Source organism: Palaemon carinicauda, chromosome 2 (genome assembly GCF_036898095.1).
Source record: "Palaemon carinicauda isolate YSFRI2023 chromosome 2, ASM3689809v2, whole genome shotgun sequence".
In the NCBI taxonomy this organism is placed as follows: Eukaryota; Metazoa; Arthropoda; class Malacostraca; order Decapoda; family Palaemonidae; genus Palaemon; species Palaemon carinicauda.
In genome coordinates, this window is record NC_090726.1 from 147,836,111 (window position 1) to 147,854,151 (window position 18,041).

Here is an 18,041-nt window from a genome sequence, read left to right on the forward strand (position 1 = left end):
TTCATAAAGGTGAAGTAATTTACTCATGTCTGTAATTGGTAATGATGTTTCAATTAAAAAAAATATATAGGGAACCATATATTATTTACATACATTTTGAAAGCACAAACAGTAAATATTTCCCCTTAACATATATTCATTTTTCATTTACGATTTGGTATGGACAATTAGTATTTGACATTTATTGTTTGTTAATATATTTTGTTTTTAATTTTACAGGGCAGCCTACTCCTAGTCCTACGCCCGACGCAAGATCAGAAATGATGCCGGTAAGTGAACGTTCACGACGTGTATATTTGTGATGCCAAATGTTGGGCTCTACTGATTAACAAAACAGGGCTGGGTGCTGGGAAATCCAGTTAGGTAATTAACCCCTAAAGACTTTGGTGATTATGCTTTTCAAAGGGAAATTTTAACAGCCTTTTAATTGTACATCTGAACGCTGAGATTATTAGTATAATTTTTAGTTATGTTTTGATTATTAAATGGAAGTAATTAAATCTATTTTTTGTAATGCATGTGTGTAATAGTAATGGTACCAAATAATGAGATTTCTTAAAACTAAAGATGGACATCAGTTGAAAGAGACAAAATCTCTGAAATGTTATCATTCATATTAATATAGTATTTATTGTTTGTGTGAGTTCATATACAAGTGTCATGCCATGTACTAAGTGGTTGTCATCTTTGGTCTCTTCGTGATGTAATTCTCTCTCTCTCTCTCTCTCTCTCTCTCTCTCTCTCTCTCTCTCTCTCTCTCTCTCTCTCTCTCTCTCTCTCTCTCTCTCTCTCTCGTATGTTTGGGTGCATGGGGAGCTTCCCATGGAATGTGCAAGCACTTGATAGTCCTGTTTTTATACCACCAAACAATGATAATTTAGTCGTGGCAGGTCGGCATAGCTATCATTTTTATAGGTAATGACAAAGGCCTGATGCACATCGAGGTGCACCTCTTGTCATTCCTTATTGATTTGGTATCTGAATCTTGATTGTTCTCACCAAGCAGTAAGGGCTTCGTTAAATTGAAATTGATTGGATTTCTTTATTTAGTACAAGTTTTTTTCTCTCGAGTATTACTATTACTATTTTAAATCTTAGAAACTAATTTTATATATCTTGTTATGCGTAAGCCTTTTATTAAGGATTCCTTAATCAGCTGTAAATAATTTTGTTTTATTTAGATTTTAGAACATAATTTTTTATGTGTAATAATTTCACTCTGATATGCATTCGTTCACTTGTATATTCAAACGTATTTTTTTTTCTTTCTTATAATCTTAATGATGTGATGTATTTGATGTCAAACTGCTTTTTGTATGAGGATAAACTAATGGTGTTCTGGTAGGAATGAACAAATCATTTGCCAGTGAGACAAGTCATGCTTACAACATTATAAAGTCATTCATTTTTTATATTAAACGCATATTCCGTCCTTTTCATCAAAAAAAATCTTTATAAATCATTTTAATTTATATTGTTTTGCCTTTCAATAAGTGTTTTAAGACACAGATATTCTTTTTGTGTTCTGGATGAAATTTAATTAGTTTTCTTGAAATTGGACCTTTTCAATATATAATTTTACTTTATCTTGAGTGTTATACAGTAGGTAGTAAGAGTCTCAGAAATATTAATTAGTAATTTGAAATATTTTAGTCTTGACATTTTTACGATCTGTGAGTCCTCTCACTAACTTGAAGATTAATGTTCCTGTAAGATCTAATTTAATATAATGGTAGCACACGTAAGAGGTTTGTTCATTTTTTGCCGGCAGTTACATTACATTGCCTATGGTTTTGTAACTCTCTAACCTAACTTCTTAACCTTCCTTGTGTTCTTAGGGGACTCCTGGTGGCAGGTTTAAGCCTCCTGAACGGGTGAGTGTCTCTTTTGCTTAGCTGGAAACACAAATTTTGACATGTTATTCAATAGTTGATACTTGTTTGTACTTTGTTATTATAACAAAATCAATGCAGAATATCGTTGATTATTTTTGTGGGGGGCCTAACCCTTAGGGATCTATCTGATCTAGCTTATGTTTTAGCATTATATATGCCATCACTGGCATCACCAAAGCTTACCTGACTGCCATTGTCATATCATGGTCTGTGTATTTCACTAGAGATTTCTGAGAACCTCACATATCTCTTATGGATAAACCACGCAATGTAATAGTAACCGTTTGGGAGTTCAATAGAATTTGATTGAATATTTGTTCAATAACAAATTACATTTATGAACTGGAGTAGCAGTACAATCTGTCTGTAATGATGTGAAAGTTTGTGTTTCTAGTCTGGTTTTATAAATATTCTATACATAAGATTATCTTATCCCTATATTAAATATGCTTCAGATTTGCTTTTGCATCCATAATAAGTAGACAATTGCATTAGTTTTCGACTTTTTTTTTTTCCTCCAATGTTATTTGGTTGATTCTTGATTTCTTAAATTTCTCAAAACTGATTTTTTTCTTTTCATTTAATCATATCATAATAGTATAATTGTGTTCCTAATTTTCCTGCTCTTTTGTATTAATGTATTGCTATGATTATGGTAAGTATGTTTCATTCTCAGTTCATGGATTTGTTTGCTTGAATAATATTGGAAATAAAATAAGAATTTTTTTTTTTTTATCAAACTGGACCTCCTGGGGGAAAATTTGATGTTCCTTGCTTGGAATTGACACTCTTCCCCAAAATAGAAATATGGTTCAAAAATGTATGTATGCAAAACTACGTTATCAAATATATATTAAAAGTATTGGCCATATTGTGAAATGGCAAAAGTTCTGAAGTTTAGAATGCAGTGATTATGAAAACTTTAAATAGGGAACTATAATAGATATAAGTATGGTGAAGAATTGAAGCGTTTGCTTCTCTTTTAAGGATTTCAGGTCTGGCTTTCATTGCCCCAAAAATATTGAATACAAAGACATTAGAAAACTGTAAGCATGGCCACCAAGAAGGGTAGCCCGGGGCCAACAACTTATATCATTAACTTTTAAGCAATTATACGCCCAAAGGTAATAAGGAATACCTGCCCTTCCCGTCGTGATGAATTGCTTTGCGGTTTTTAATGAGCTTGCTAAGTACTATGCTCTAGATAACGCAAGGTCAGAAAAGAAGGAATTGCACATGAAAACTTGGAGGTCAAAAGATATGCAGTTGATGCTTTTTGCAAACTTGTATATATGTATGAATATTTAATAGCTAGTACACAAATTAGGCGAGTAAATATCTTGAAAAGTTTTTCGCCACTTGAAAACATTTCGAGAAATAGTAAACAATTCCGTGCAATTTTCATGATATTTGTGATTGGTCAGATATATATATATATATATATATATATATATATATATATATATATTTATTTATTTATTTATTTATATATATATATATATATATATATATATATATATATATATATATATATATATATATATGCAGTCAGTGTATGATTATTTGTTGTCAACAATTGGCCATGAGATTCACTATATAGAATTGTTTCCCCAAAATTCCAGAAATTTCTCCTTTATGTGATCGATCGGTCTTCCGTAAATGTTTGGCCGGTGTGCTATTCTCGTCGGAGGACATTGAGAGGACATTTGAGTGACTTTCAGTGTTAAAGTTCTTCTTAAAATGGTTCATATAACACGTTAACGAGTAATTCTTATGAATGAATGAATGAATAATTTGATGTCCTTGTTACATACTAACAGTGCAGATCTGGTGGCCTGCCATTTATGACAATTCGGTCAAACTCAGGTGCACGGTGGTGGTGTTTTTTTTTTTTTAAAGCTAATCATTATTTATATAATTTTTCCGTCTTAGTTTAAGGTCGTGGATTTCTTTCATGATAAAATTTGCAGCTTATTTTGTAATACTTTACCTAACCAAACACGAGAGTATAATGAAATTGTTTGTAATATATTTGCTAATGCGCTGATGGTTGTTTTTATAATCATCAGGAGCTGGTAATCTTATTCCTAATGTTTAACTGGATGAAATTAAGTTCCTATTTAATTTCTTAAGTAAATACCGCGAGTTAAGGTTCAATTACGCACTGGATAACCAAGGATTAATGATGTCTCTCCAAGGCTCATGTTTCTCCTTCATAATGTGATCAAAATATTCCGACCCCTTCCCTCTCTCTCTCTCTCTCTCTCTCTCTCTCTCTCTCTCTCTCTCTCTCTCTCTCTCTCTCTCTCTCTCTCTCTCTCTCTGTTAGTCATACCAAAGACTAGAATGCTTGGCATGTCATGCATCAGTGATCTACATGACAGGTGTAAGGATTATCTCCCCAAAGAAATGTAACATGTAATGGCGGATTATTGTGTCAGCTCATAGATCGTGATACCGGACTTTAATTCTCTCTCGAAAGGACGGAAGTCAAATTATAATCGCATTACTACCTGGTTCGAAGCGGTTGCCTGGTGACAACCTTCAAGGTCTTTCTGCCATTGTAAAGCAAAGCCGGGTGATGAATGAGACACGTACATGGTCGCGTTTAGAGAGGTAATGGCTTCGCATGTGACTGAAGAAATGCATCTTTTCAAAAATTCTCAATATCCTTAGATAATAATTTTATACAACTTTTACATACAGAGTGAAGCGGTGTATTTTAACGTAATTAGCTTTAAATCCTTTATTAAAATAATTTCAATTAAATCCCTCCCGCTGTTAAACATACGTGAAGGTTTGGATAAAAGAAAAATATCCAATCTGGCACGTTTAGAATTCTAGAACAAAAAAAAAATAATAATAAAAATCCAAATATTCTGAGGTGATCTTCAGAATACTTCAAAATTAATATGAATTTTTCTAGCGCCAATTTTGTTATTTGTAAGTTCCAAAGTTAACAAAATGATTCAGGTTCGACAAAGTTATTCTTTAGACTTGATCCGGTTTCGTGATACAACAGAAAGGAAGGTCTGAAATTTGACATTGACATGTCTGGTTATACGTGAGGTCATGCTTTATAACCTCAAGTAATGCGGCTATGACCAGGAACTCATGGCATGTCATGGGATTAGTATTCCTTGGTCTAGTCTCAAAGGAATCAATGAACAACTATTTCTCTAAATTTATTAGTATATTCGGTATTAAATATTCTTTCCCTAAGTCCAGTATCCTTCCTTTCAATAATCCAGGTTCAATACAAATAATTTTTTTTTCACTTATTCCTTATCGCTATCCTTCATGAATGGTTTAGGTAAAAGTGTTAGGTTGTTCGTCCCATTGACGTTTAATTAAGATAAGAATTTGTACGGTTGCCTTATTTCGAATACTCTATATCCATAGACTTTTTGTAGCGACAACTTTGAAGACAGCTAAAGAAAAATATTGCTGCAGAATCATTAACATAAGAGTCGCTATTTATCATAAGAATGTGTAATGAATAGAAATTTGTTGTCTATTATAGCAAAAGAAAAAAATGAAAAGACAAGGAAATTCTTCACATACTAGAGGTATGAGATAATGTACATTATCGTACTTCCAAAGAAACTACGTTATAGATGGAAGCCAATGTGTAAATAGATATTTGTAATAAAGCTCCGGGTTTTTTTTTTTTTTTTTTTTTTTTTTTTTTTTTTTTTTTGTAATGAAAATGGAAGACAAAATAGTAAACGTCCCGTGTTCAGTAAATTCGTGAGATACTTCTGGTATGAAGGCGTGCGTGGAAGCTCATTATATGTATCATTCGAGCCGACGTGTTTATGCGTAATGAGATGGGTGTGGTTCAAACGTAGTCTCTGTTTCTCTGGTAATTATTCAGAGAGGTTTTCCATGTTGGTGCAATTCTTCAAAAAACTAAAAAAAATTCAATATTCGAAGATATTTACTTATTTGGATAATTCTCAAGGAACTGAAAATGTTGCTTGTGATTCCAGAAACTCCTAACAAGGATAAATAGATTAATAAAACCATAATTCTCAAAGTTGAATTAAACACTACTACTTCAAATCAATTTACTAGACTAGAAGACTTTCCGAACACTTTTCTAGATTCCCTGAACTCGAATAAATCCCAGATGTAATAGTTTTTTTTTTTAAAGTGAAGTAAATAACCATATTTCAAGGTCATATATCCCAAATTTCTATTCGGCCACGAAGACTGAAGAAAATTAGCAACACGCACGTTTGTCAACTTTTTTCCTCTGTTGTCCTAAATTCCGTTAATGCTTCCTTCTTAAATGATATGATGAGCTCGAGTTTTGCACATTAAGGTTTTTCTGCAGCATATATTTTCCTGAGTTAAGACAAGAAAATATGCCGGCTCGGGCTGTCATTTTATGGTATGTAAATGTATACGAGAAGCTTCTTGTTGCTACACTAGAATATTTATTCCCGGCTCAAAATTAACGCTGAGTCAAAAAAAATTATCTCTCTCTCTCTCTCTCTCTCTCTCTCTCTCTCTCTCTCTCTCTCTCTCTCTCTCTCTCTCTCTCTCTCATAATGAAAATATGCCTAAATCGGTATCTTGTAAAGTGACAAAGGAATTTTCTCACTAATCTCTTGCACGATGTAAGGAATGACATTGGTCTTATCCATTACATACATTAGACATAGCTGAATTAGGAATAGACAGAAACCAAAGGAAGAACGACTGAAATGTAACCGTGAAAAGATTGCACAAGGAAAAGTAAATCTTGTTTAAAATGTTAGAGAATATTCATGTAAGATTTGCAAAGAAAGGAAACATCGAAAATTAAGATCATGTTTTTATTCCGACAGAGCTATAATTCACAAGAAAATCTGGAAATTTAGTCCTAAACTTTTTCCTTTTTGTATGTTACAAGAACCTAGGTGGTGGTGGTTTTTTTTTTTTTTTTTTTTTTTTTTTTTTTTTTTTTTTTTAGGTCATGCCCATTTGTTTTACCCTTTTGTATTATGTTTGTTTATTAGAATTACTAGATAATAGGCAACAAGTTTTACCTCCCTTCCCCTTTGACGTAAGTTAAGAAAAAAGAAAAAGTGAGAGCATAGTTTTTATCAGCCTTTCCTTCTACCTAGCAGAGAAAGTCGTTTTGAGGTTTAAGTTCTGTGATTGGAATCAAAGTGAATGTTTGTTATGATACAGAATCCGTGTAATTAGTGAAAGAGTAGAAGCAGTTGCAGATGGTTTGGTTTAACTTAGTGACAGGATTTGTGGTTATTGAGCTGGGTTACTTGCGGTCAAGAAGACCAATTGATTTGTGTTTACTTATTTTTGTTCTTTTTATTAAAGTCGTGCAATTTCTGATGGGAAGTAAAAAATTGGTGTAGGTGTAAGTGTTTGGTTGATGGGTAAAGAGATCAAGTAACATTCTTTTTTACGGGCCTTTCTAGAATTTATTGGACGTTAATGTTTGCAATGTGATTTCTTACCCGTTTTCCTTTTTATTTCTATATTAAGCGTAAAGAAATCAAAGTTTCCTTCTTCATTATGATGCACATTGATGTAACTTATGAGTAGTGATGACTTTAGAGCTATATTTTATTTGAAAGTTGAAATCATTTCTACTGAACATTACTTTAAATTTTGTTTACCTAATTTAATCCGTCAAAAGGTTATATATTCTGTTACCAAAAAATTTCATTTGGATCCTGAACACTAACCACTTCTGGTCGATAAAGATGTATGTCCATGAGTTTGACGTTGGCGCGGGTACAGATCGACTGTATGCCCTCTCAGTGTTTTTGTTTGTTAGGTATAAGATTGTATCTTGTCACCATCTCTCCCCTGAAAATTTCCGATCCTGATGAATGAATGTTATTATTATTAGTAGTATTATTATTATTATTATTATTATTAGTATTATTATTATTATTATTATTATTGTTATTGTTATTATTATTATTATTATTATTATTATTATTAGCTAAGCTACAACCCTAGTCGGAAAAGCAAGATGCTATAAGTCCAAGGGCTCCAATAAGGAAAAATAGCCAATTGAGGAAAGGAAATAAAGAAATAAATAAACGATATGAGAAAAAATTAACAATAAAGTATTTTAAAAACAGTAACAACATCAAAACAGATAGGTCAAATATAAAATTTCTAAACTGGGTATTATTCTTTCGGTTTATAATTCTTTCAATTTATGCTTGATAGCAAAAGCTATATGGTTTGTTCTTCCTAAAATGTATGTTTCGTCTAGTATTGTATAGAGAGGGAGTCTTGTTTTTACTTGCATTCGTGTACAATGCAGCTATCTTTTAGTGAGTATTCCATTAACTAATTACTTCTCACGAAATACAGCATTAATGTCCCCTTATGCTAAGTACCATCTCTCTCTCTCTCTCTCTCTCTCTCTCTCTCTCTCTCTCTCTCTCTCTCTCTCTCTCTCTCTCTCTCTCTCTGTCATAACAAGAGAAACCAGCTCGATATGGTCACATTGTGATGGGTGTGTTCGTTCAACCATGTCATTTAAGAAGCTTCGCAGTGGTGGTTTTGCATGTGATGTACACATTACATTCAACTTTCAAATATAAATGCGTTCATCGCACTTTCTTGTTATTTATATATAACTTATTAATTGAGTTTTCATTCGAAGCAATTATTTTCGCTTGCTTTTTTGGGTGCGTGCATTTTAATTAGAAATAGAAAAAAAAAAATCATAGTGCAGGGAGTCTCAGTATTGATGCCCTCCGGTTAATTGAAGTCATACTTGCATCCAACAATTCAATCTCAATCGTTTGAAATATTCATCTTGTGATTAATATTGTTGTGACATTCGTTTCTTATATTATTCAACATCGATTGAGATATATATATATCATTGCTTCTTTATTAACTATATTTGATAGAATCTTGAAACCCATTTAATATTAATTTAGCCTTAATTCCCTTTTCTCATTCCATCATGGTTGATATAATAAGGTTTGCGAATTTACCACTCGTTTCATGGAGGCGTGCCCATCTCTAAATTTATAACAGCCCTTCTTTCTGAGACATGTCCTTTGACTTATAAGTGTAAGTCACCAACGCCCGTTACCCTTATAAAGTGATGTGTTTGACTTGAGTTCAGTTCTCCTCCCCATTTTGTTTAATCTCTGTCTTGACCGTGGATGTCTTGACAAGACAGAGATGAACATGAAATATTGGGAATACGATGTAACAACAACAATGTGAACGAAGAACCTTGAGCTTACGACACTCGGTTTCTTTTGGATTTTGCTCCAACAAGGAAAGACGAAGACATTAAATAAGTGATTAAAGTCGTATTGATTGAAACACTGTATAACATCAAAGGCCAATAGATCCAATTACTTTAACGTGAAAGGCCTTACCGGGTGCATAAAAGCTATGTATTGTGTAAATAACTTTCTTGCCAGAGTCATACCAATGGCCTTTCCTAAATTGAATAGGTAATACCTGTATTAGCAGCAACTCTTTGACATGAGAATAGTTGTGAATATTTTTTATTGATTTCCATTTCCTACGAATGTGCTTTCTCTGTGAATTTGATATTGTGATGATGGATAATACTAGGTTAATTTATCCAGTTTTAATGTTAATGAATCGTAAACAAAGAAAGTGTTTTATTCCGACCGCAACATTTATACTTGAATAATATATATTTTTAGTGTTACATTTCAAGAAAATTCTAAATTCGTTTTTTTTTCACTGCCAAGTTTATCGAATTCGGTAATCTTTTGTTGTGTGTCTCATAGGTTTACATTTCACAAATCGTTCATTATTTGGTTTTCCAAGGGAAATTCATTTAGGTTTGCCATATAAAAAAGTATTCAAGCCAAAGTGATAAGCTTCTCCCTATTGCATCTGCAAGGAGTAATAAATCGAGTATAATGATGCAGTGATTTGATTAGTGTCTTTGGCGTTCCAGATATGAAAGTGCTTATGGTGTAGGTCATTAGATAAGAAGGTAACAAGATATATGAACTTGTTGATCGTCTTTCATTTGTGGTGAGGTGGTGGAAACATAGAGCTTGTCAAATGAAGGCCGTTAGTACAAGAAATATTTGCTTTGACGGACTTCTGTAGAGTAAAGGCATTATATGCCTGTTTTAAAAGATTCAGGAAATTCAAAGGATGTCTTAAAATTCAACTTTCTCGGTGTGGAGATTATGATAGACAAATGAATTCTTTGCATAAAGTAAACAAAATATGTCTTATGATATTAAATACTTGTGAAATGGAACTATTATTGAGGTCAACATAAACATGAATAATACCAACCCTATGTGCCATTTTCAATGATAATTTTCGGAACGACATGTCCTTGTCGAAGTTAGATTTATTACATATTGATGTTAATCTGATTCCAATGACTACATTCTAGACTTTCCTTTGGAACTCGATAAATAATGGTATTGAATTAATTTGATTAAGAATACATACTTGTATTTGATATTTGAATTATATTAAGTTATCTGAGTTAGAATATTGATACTACTCAGAATTGTATTGTCTGAACACATTTTTTAGCAGACATCTACTTTTTTCTTCTTACATCAACTTACGTTGTTAGAAATTTTTAGACGAAGAAATTAACTTTGATGTTTTAGATGGTGAAAACAAAGCTAACAGACCATGGTGAGAGCAGTAGATGAAAAAAAGTAGATTTATACATTTCTGCAATATAAATCTTTCATTGGATTTGTCCAGTGGAATTCCTTCTGTGAGTACCGATCCAGGAGAATGATAGCTTCATTATACAATTGTTATGCGAGTCACGTCACCTTTAATATTCACAGCTGTTTACTGTGTTTCATTAAGACCGGCTTTAATTAAACGCTCAACTCTATGCTGAGCATTCGCTGTGTGACAGACCCATTTAATTCAAGGCCTGAGGAAATGGTCCTTCTAATATAGGATGGTTTCCTCAGGGATTCCTCCAAACCATCGTCGAAATGTTACTTGCAAGTAAGTTATGTCCAATTCGATTTGGAGTAATTATTCTTCAACGAAAATGGTGGTCTTACTCGTATTGTAACTCGAATAAAATGGATTTTTACAGTTTTTATTTTATTTTTATTGCTTCAAAATTCATTGCGGTAGTTTATTACTGTCTCTCTCTCTCTCTCTCTCTCTCTCTCTCTCTCTCTCTCTCTCTCTCTCTCTCTCTCTCCCTATTTGGTTTTCGCTTTATTGTCCTTATTCGTTTAGCTATGAAATTTACCTATACATTTCCGTTATTGTTATTGATTTTCTTCTTACATGGTTAGTTTTGCAGTATTTGTATTTGGTTTAAATCCTTTGGTTTTTTAATTTGGTTACCTAATCACTTTAAAAAAAAGTTTTATTTGCACAAAAAAAGTCTTACAACTTCAAAAATCCTTTATCTTATGAAACTTTGCAAATCGATTCCTGTCTTCCATTTAGAAATGTGTTCACCTTTTTATGAGTTTGAAATCTGACTGTCATTATATCATGATTTCTTTTATTTAACCTAATTCACTATAGATTTATATTCTCTTTATATTGTTTGTAAAAAGGCCGCAAGTAGCTTTCAAATCAAATAAATCAGCCGAGAGGTACACAGAAGTGTCCGGCCAGACTAGATTGTAGCACTGTTTTCTCTTTTAATGTTTTAATTAACTTCAAGTCATGATTCTTTTTTTTTTTTTTTTTTTTTTTTTTTTAATTTCAACGATTTTATCCCGGTAAATTTGTTTCTGTGGAGACAACAGTACGCGTTATAGTCATTAAGAAGACAATGCAATATGTAGAAAGTTGTCTTACGACCCTTTATTTTGTTTGGCGTCTGATTATCATAATATTATTATTGTTGTTTTGTTTATCCTTCGCTATATGGAAATTTGGGGGGTGGGGATTAAATGGACATTTCAAAGAAATAAAGCAAAATTCTCTTTGCTAGTCCTTATCATTCAGGTGGTAAAGGACTGTGTTTGATATACTAATATTATTGCTAGCTAAGCTACAATCCTAAGTGAGAAAAGCAGGATGCTATAATCCCAAGGTATCTAATAGGGAAAATAGCCCACTGAGGAAAGGAAATAAGGAAAGAGTATAGCGTGCCTGGGTGTACTCTCAAGCAAGAGAACTCTAACCCAAGACACTGGAAGACCATAGTAAAGAGGCTATGGCACTGCCCAAGACTAGAGAACAATAGTTTGATTTTGGAGTGTCCTTTTAAAAGAGTTGCTTACCATACTTAAAAAGTTTCTTCCACCCTTACCAAATAGAAATTAGCCATTGAAGAATTGCAGTCCAATTGTTAACTGCTTGAGTGAGAAAGGGGTTTGTGTATTGCCATGGTCAGCAAAGTTGTAATAGTAAGGGGAACCAATACTAAGTTGGTTCACTGTGAGCGATCAGACAAAAGTCTCCCACCATCACCAATTCGCACTGGTTAGCGTGGTGATGAAAACTGGCTAAACTCCCGACATGAATAAAGACGTCTGAGGCCTTTGTCCTGTAGTGGACTAGAAACGGCTGCATTTGTTGTTGTTGTTGTGTGTGTGTGTGTGTGTGTGAATATTTATGTACTATATATATATATATATATATATATATATATATATATATATATATGTATGTATACATATATATATATATATATATATATATATATATATATATATATATATATATATATATTATGTAAGTAAAGGTTTGTATATTATAGCGTGGAAGGTCTTGTGGTCTTTGAAATTCCCAAACGATGCAATAACTGCGAACAGCATAAGCATCAGCTGTGCTCCTGCGCGTTTAAATTCTCTGTCCTCTCCTTGGTGATATCGTAAGGCACATTGAGGAAACACCATTTTAAGAAGTGAGAAATTATTTCTGCGTGAGCTTTTATTGGGCTACACCCTTTTTTCCCAAATATACTCGTTTTAGAATGTTCCCGGGCACTTTATTGTTTATTCGTACGATTTTGATATATATTTTCGCTTGAACATAATTTCTTAAATTCTTTATAAAGGTCACTTTAAAACCCGTTATTCATTTTATGGATTGGCTTTGAGGTTTTAGTGGCAAGTTCGGGAAACGAAAAATCAGATGATAATTGAAAGTATTATTATTTACTATTCCTCTCTGTAATTAGATGTATAACTTCTTATATATAAAAAAGAGAAAGATCGGCTATGGACAACAATATTTATTTAATTACATTACAAGGTGCATATTTATGTTTTGGCTCATACAACGTACCATTCTCATAAGTTATCCCCGTCGGAAGCCTATACCAATCTACTCACTCGCCCTTCTGTAAAGTTTCGATTCAGACAAAATGAGTTATCTTGTATTAAAGCTGTCTCCAGGTCACCCTTGAATAAGGAGTACAGCTTCTAAGCCTACCTTGGTAGTGTGCTGTCTTCACCATTACCTCGTGTAAGTGTTTGTCGTCAAAGACAGGCACAATCGTGAACGCGTAGCTTGACCAGACAAGGATTCCAAAGCTGCCTTGGTAGAAGCTACGGTCCCGTTTGAGCTGTGAAGCCTGGCGATTTTTTTTTATGATTTTGGTGTCTATTTATATATTTATATGATTTCCTTCCGATTACCTTTATCCCAAAACATAACTCGAATTTCGACAACAATGTTTATATGCCTTGTCTTAACACAATAGAAAATGGAGCTATTTATGCATATTTTGTGTTTCTTCTTTTATATATATCATAAGGTTAAGGATAAGCTGGAACTTGTTTACCAGTTATACTTTTGTTAAGGTCAATTATATTCATTTCTCTACCAGTATCATATTGTCACTCAGTCTAAGAATCATGATAAAACGTTGTTATTTATCTAGAATTTACTAGTTCAAAAGAGAGAACTCGTCTCAGATTCCTAAATTTTACAAATAATTTTTGATTGATTTTGTTAGTATATAAACTTGCCAGTAAAAAACTAAGGGAGAACATGTTGTAATTATAATTGTTAGTTTTAGGTCTACGTTAATTCAGTCTCACTTAACAAAAGCATCTCTGGAATTTTATCCCTCCGTGTCTTTAAAAGACTTGAGTAACTACCTTTCGTCGAAGAATAAATAGTCTCTCTAAATGGACTATCTCCCGACCTTGGACAGCTTCTTTTTTGTGGGTGTTTTTTTTATTTTTTTATTATTACACCATGGAAGGAGTGTGTAGATTTCTTCTTCCTCAATAGTGATTGGAATAGATATTGCCACATAATTCTGGTGTTCTCAACATCCCAATTATATTGACTGGAAGCTGTGTGGTCTATTTGATGCCAGATGCTCTTGTAATTCAATGTAAATCCTTTCAGTTTTTCTTTGCAATCTTTGCCAAAGTTTTCATAAACGGTGAGGGTGTGGCATTACAGGCCCTATTCCTCCCACACCCCTACCCTGAAACCCTAATCGAACACAGAAGTTGGTGCTACTGGTGTCCTCCAAATGGATGGATTTCAGATTTCGTTACAAATTTTGCAACGTGACTTTCAAGAGTTTTTGAAGTGGCCAATCGTCTTACAGGGATACAATCCATCTTTTGGTATACATGAGCACTTATATCTTTCCTTGTGTATGTGTGTTCCTTTGTAAATGTATACACACACACACACACACACACACACACACACATATATATATATATATATATATATATATATATATATATATATATGAAAATATTATCGTTAGATGTTCAGTAGTATTTAGGTTAAGGTTGACTCCCTCCTGCCGTGCCCCGTGGAAGTTCTGAGGCTTATACATGGTCGGAATTTCACCCTTGATGACCAGACTAAATGTTTCATTCATAGGTCACACATGCTGCTACAGTAGTTTCCTATACTGTATAAAACTTTTTTATAGTCTAAGATGTCGTGTTTTTATGACCATCTATTTTAAGATGGTATATTACCGTTTGTAGATTTTTAAGTTTCTTGAGGCCCTCAAGATAGAATTCAGGGTTCACATGCTGTAAACATCGTGCTTAAAATCTATGGAAAAACCATTGTTAGATTTTACTTCTTCAACCAATGGAGGAAGATGGTAGATAGAATTAAAAAGGTAAAAAAGTCGCATTATTCTCGGTCATCCAGGAAACTATTCTGTTGAATTCATGGCAGATTATTAATTGGGGTATTTTATTCTTTTCTCATTTTTTAGTGATGCCGTATGCATCCGGTTAGGTCGTCATCACTCGAACCTTGACAACGGAGAATTAAGGTTGGATGTGACCTTCATTTAGCTATTGAAATCTCAAGGCTTCATTTACGTCTCAAAAATTAGAATTCATATTCTCTCGTATCCTGCCTCAAATTTCATTCTCTCTCTCTCTCTCTCTCTCTCTCTCTCTCTCTCATTAAGTTTTCTGTAGTTGTTTGCGAAGAACCTTACTCTTCCATTGTCGGTGAGAGACTGGAGAAATTAAATGCTTGAGAAATGCCTTTTGATTACTAAAATATTTTCTAACTCGAAACCTCAAACGAAACCGCCATTCTCTCATCTTATTTTCTTATTGGTCCTGGTTGCTTAAAGTAAGCTTTTCGCTGTTGGAGTCAATAACCCCTAAACTCCTTATTATACTTAATTATTATACTTAATTCCATATGGCCTATGTTAACCTGAATATTCTTCGTCATGAAATTATGGCAAAGAACATTTCTTAGTTTGAAACTTCAAAATATGCATAAATCCTGTTATAAAAAACTTACCTAAGACGTGGTATATGGTTGAATAAAAACTTACCTAAGACATAGTATAGTATTGAATAACGAAATGTAAAATGCTACTTTCTGAAAAAAAAATGCATTCAATCAGATGATCCTACCAATATTAACTTATGCATCGGAAACTTGGAGCCTTAATAAAGCCTAAGAACATAAGCTAGTTATAACTCAAAGAGCTTATGGAAGATTAATGATGGAAATAACACTAAGTGATAGATAGTGTAACATGGATACAAGAGCAAACTAAAGTAGAGGATATTCTAACAACATGTAAGAAAAAGAAATGGACATGGGAAGGACATGTAATGAGAATGGCATATAATAGATGGACAATAAGAATAACAGAACGGGTCCCTAGAGATAGCAAAAGAAACGGAAAGGAAGAGAAGACGATGGATTGACGAGCTGATAGAAATGTGCGGGTATAGACTGGCATAGAAAAACCATAAACAGACGAGAGTGGAAAGGTCATGTTTAAGGTTTAAAGACCGTTCATAAATAGTAGAGACAAGGGAGAGTGACATTGTCCTGGAAAGCAGGACAGTGCCCAAGAGACCGACCATATACACATATGATCAGCTCCCAAGCCTCCTCCACCCAAGCTGGGGCCAGGGAGGGCCAGGCAATGGCTGCCGAAGACTCAGCAGGTAGACCTATAGCCCCCCCCCCATTCCTTAGCTCACAAGGATGATTTTTCTACAAACATCACAAGAAATTATCAATTTTGTACGGGACTCAATCTCCCGTCCGGCGATCACCAGGCGTGGGCTTCAAATAGGCCTTTGTCATGCAGTGGACTAGTAACAGTAACGGCTGATGATATATATATATATGTATATATATATATATATATATATATATATATATATATATATATATATATATATATAGTGGCTGAGTGGTATGATCAAAGGCATACAAGTATCCTGGACCAGGGTTCAAAACCCGGCCGATCAGATACTATAGTCTTTGAGTGATTTCGCCGTGGGCTCTGATCCCGAGGTCGTTAAGAGAATCCAGACTTTAGTGTATTGATATATATATATATATATATATATATATATATATATATATTTATATAGCTTATTTTGAATATGAAAAACACGTTTAAATGTGCAAAATTTATCATTTATATACATATATATGGATAATTTATATATACACACACACACACACACATATATATATATATATATATATATATATATATATATATATATATATATATATGTATATTTATATGAGTGTGCGTATATCTATATATATATATATATATATATGTATATATATATATATATATATATATATATATATATATATATATATGAGTGTATATGTATATATATACAAATATGTATAAATATATATACACTCATATATATACATATACATATACATATACATATTGACATATTGACGACAAATCACTGGAACGTACGATGTCTCAATGACAGCAGGCCGGGAGGAAAAAGGAAACGAAGATTTGACAAACGCTTTCGTAAGCGTTTGTTAAATCTTCGTTTCCTTTTCCTCCCAGCCTGGTGCCACACACACACACACAGTATATATATATATATATATATATATATATATATGTGTGTGTATATATATATATATATATATATATATATGTATATATATATATATATATACATATATATATGTATATATATGTATATATATATATATATATATATATATATATATATATATATATATATATAATCTTAAAATTTATATCACTTGCTATGGGAATTGAGTTCTTTGGTGGTCAAAAAGACTGAATGCATCCTTTAACTTGTGCATATGGGCATTTGAATAGTTTATGATATGTTAAGCCGTAATATTTAGTATAGGTTACATTCTCACTTTGCAACCAGGTTTGTTATAAATGTTCCAACTATGGTATAGCACACGCATGTGTAGCAGTAATTTCTGATAAACCATTAGATCAAATTTCTCTCATGAATGAAGATGAAGTTTTGTAAAGTCTAAGAAATCCTAGATACTGGAAGTTATTGTATGTCCGTATTCTTTTGTAATGATTCGCGACCGAGAAACGCTATATTGAAAAATGACCACATTTTCTCTAATGACCAAAGATTTCAATTTTTTTTTTATTAGCCACGAATTATGTCTCTTTAATGAGAGTTTCATGTGTTCCGTGGAACGTTTATTTATAACCTGTTTGACCCTAATAAAGACAGCTTACTGTAGTCATTCGTATAGAATTATCCCACGTTGATTCTTATTCACAACACCTCGCTTTTATCTTGTCCTCTGTTCTTTGGTCGTTTCTTGACTACAACACTTCAATACGCTTCTTTTTATGGTTCCCATTCAATACCTGGTATGACTTGGGATTAAGTTGGAAAGATAATGTACATCACCCCGAACAGCGGGAATGAAGTATATAGAGAAAAGAGTGGACATTTGGTC

At 32.9% G+C, this 18,041-nt stretch overlaps 1 protein-coding gene across 11 annotated transcripts in view; it reads left to right on the forward strand.

Annotated features, from left to right (window-relative positions):
* Window positions 1-18,041, forward strand: part of Btk (tyrosine-protein kinase Btk29A) — a 739,841-nt gene that overhangs the window by 641,763 nt on the left and 80,037 nt on the right. For 9 of the 11 annotated variants that reach the window (XM_068358867.1, XM_068358876.1, XM_068358928.1 and 6 more), the window contains 2 exons: window positions 220-269; window positions 1,839-1,874. In XM_068358867.1, the coding sequence (XP_068214968.1) occupies window positions 220-269; window positions 1,839-1,874 (86 nt within the window). The remainder of the gene's footprint in view (window positions 1-219; window positions 270-1,838; window positions 1,875-18,041) is intronic. The other 2 variants (XM_068358885.1, XM_068358859.1) reach the window with 1 other exon arrangement.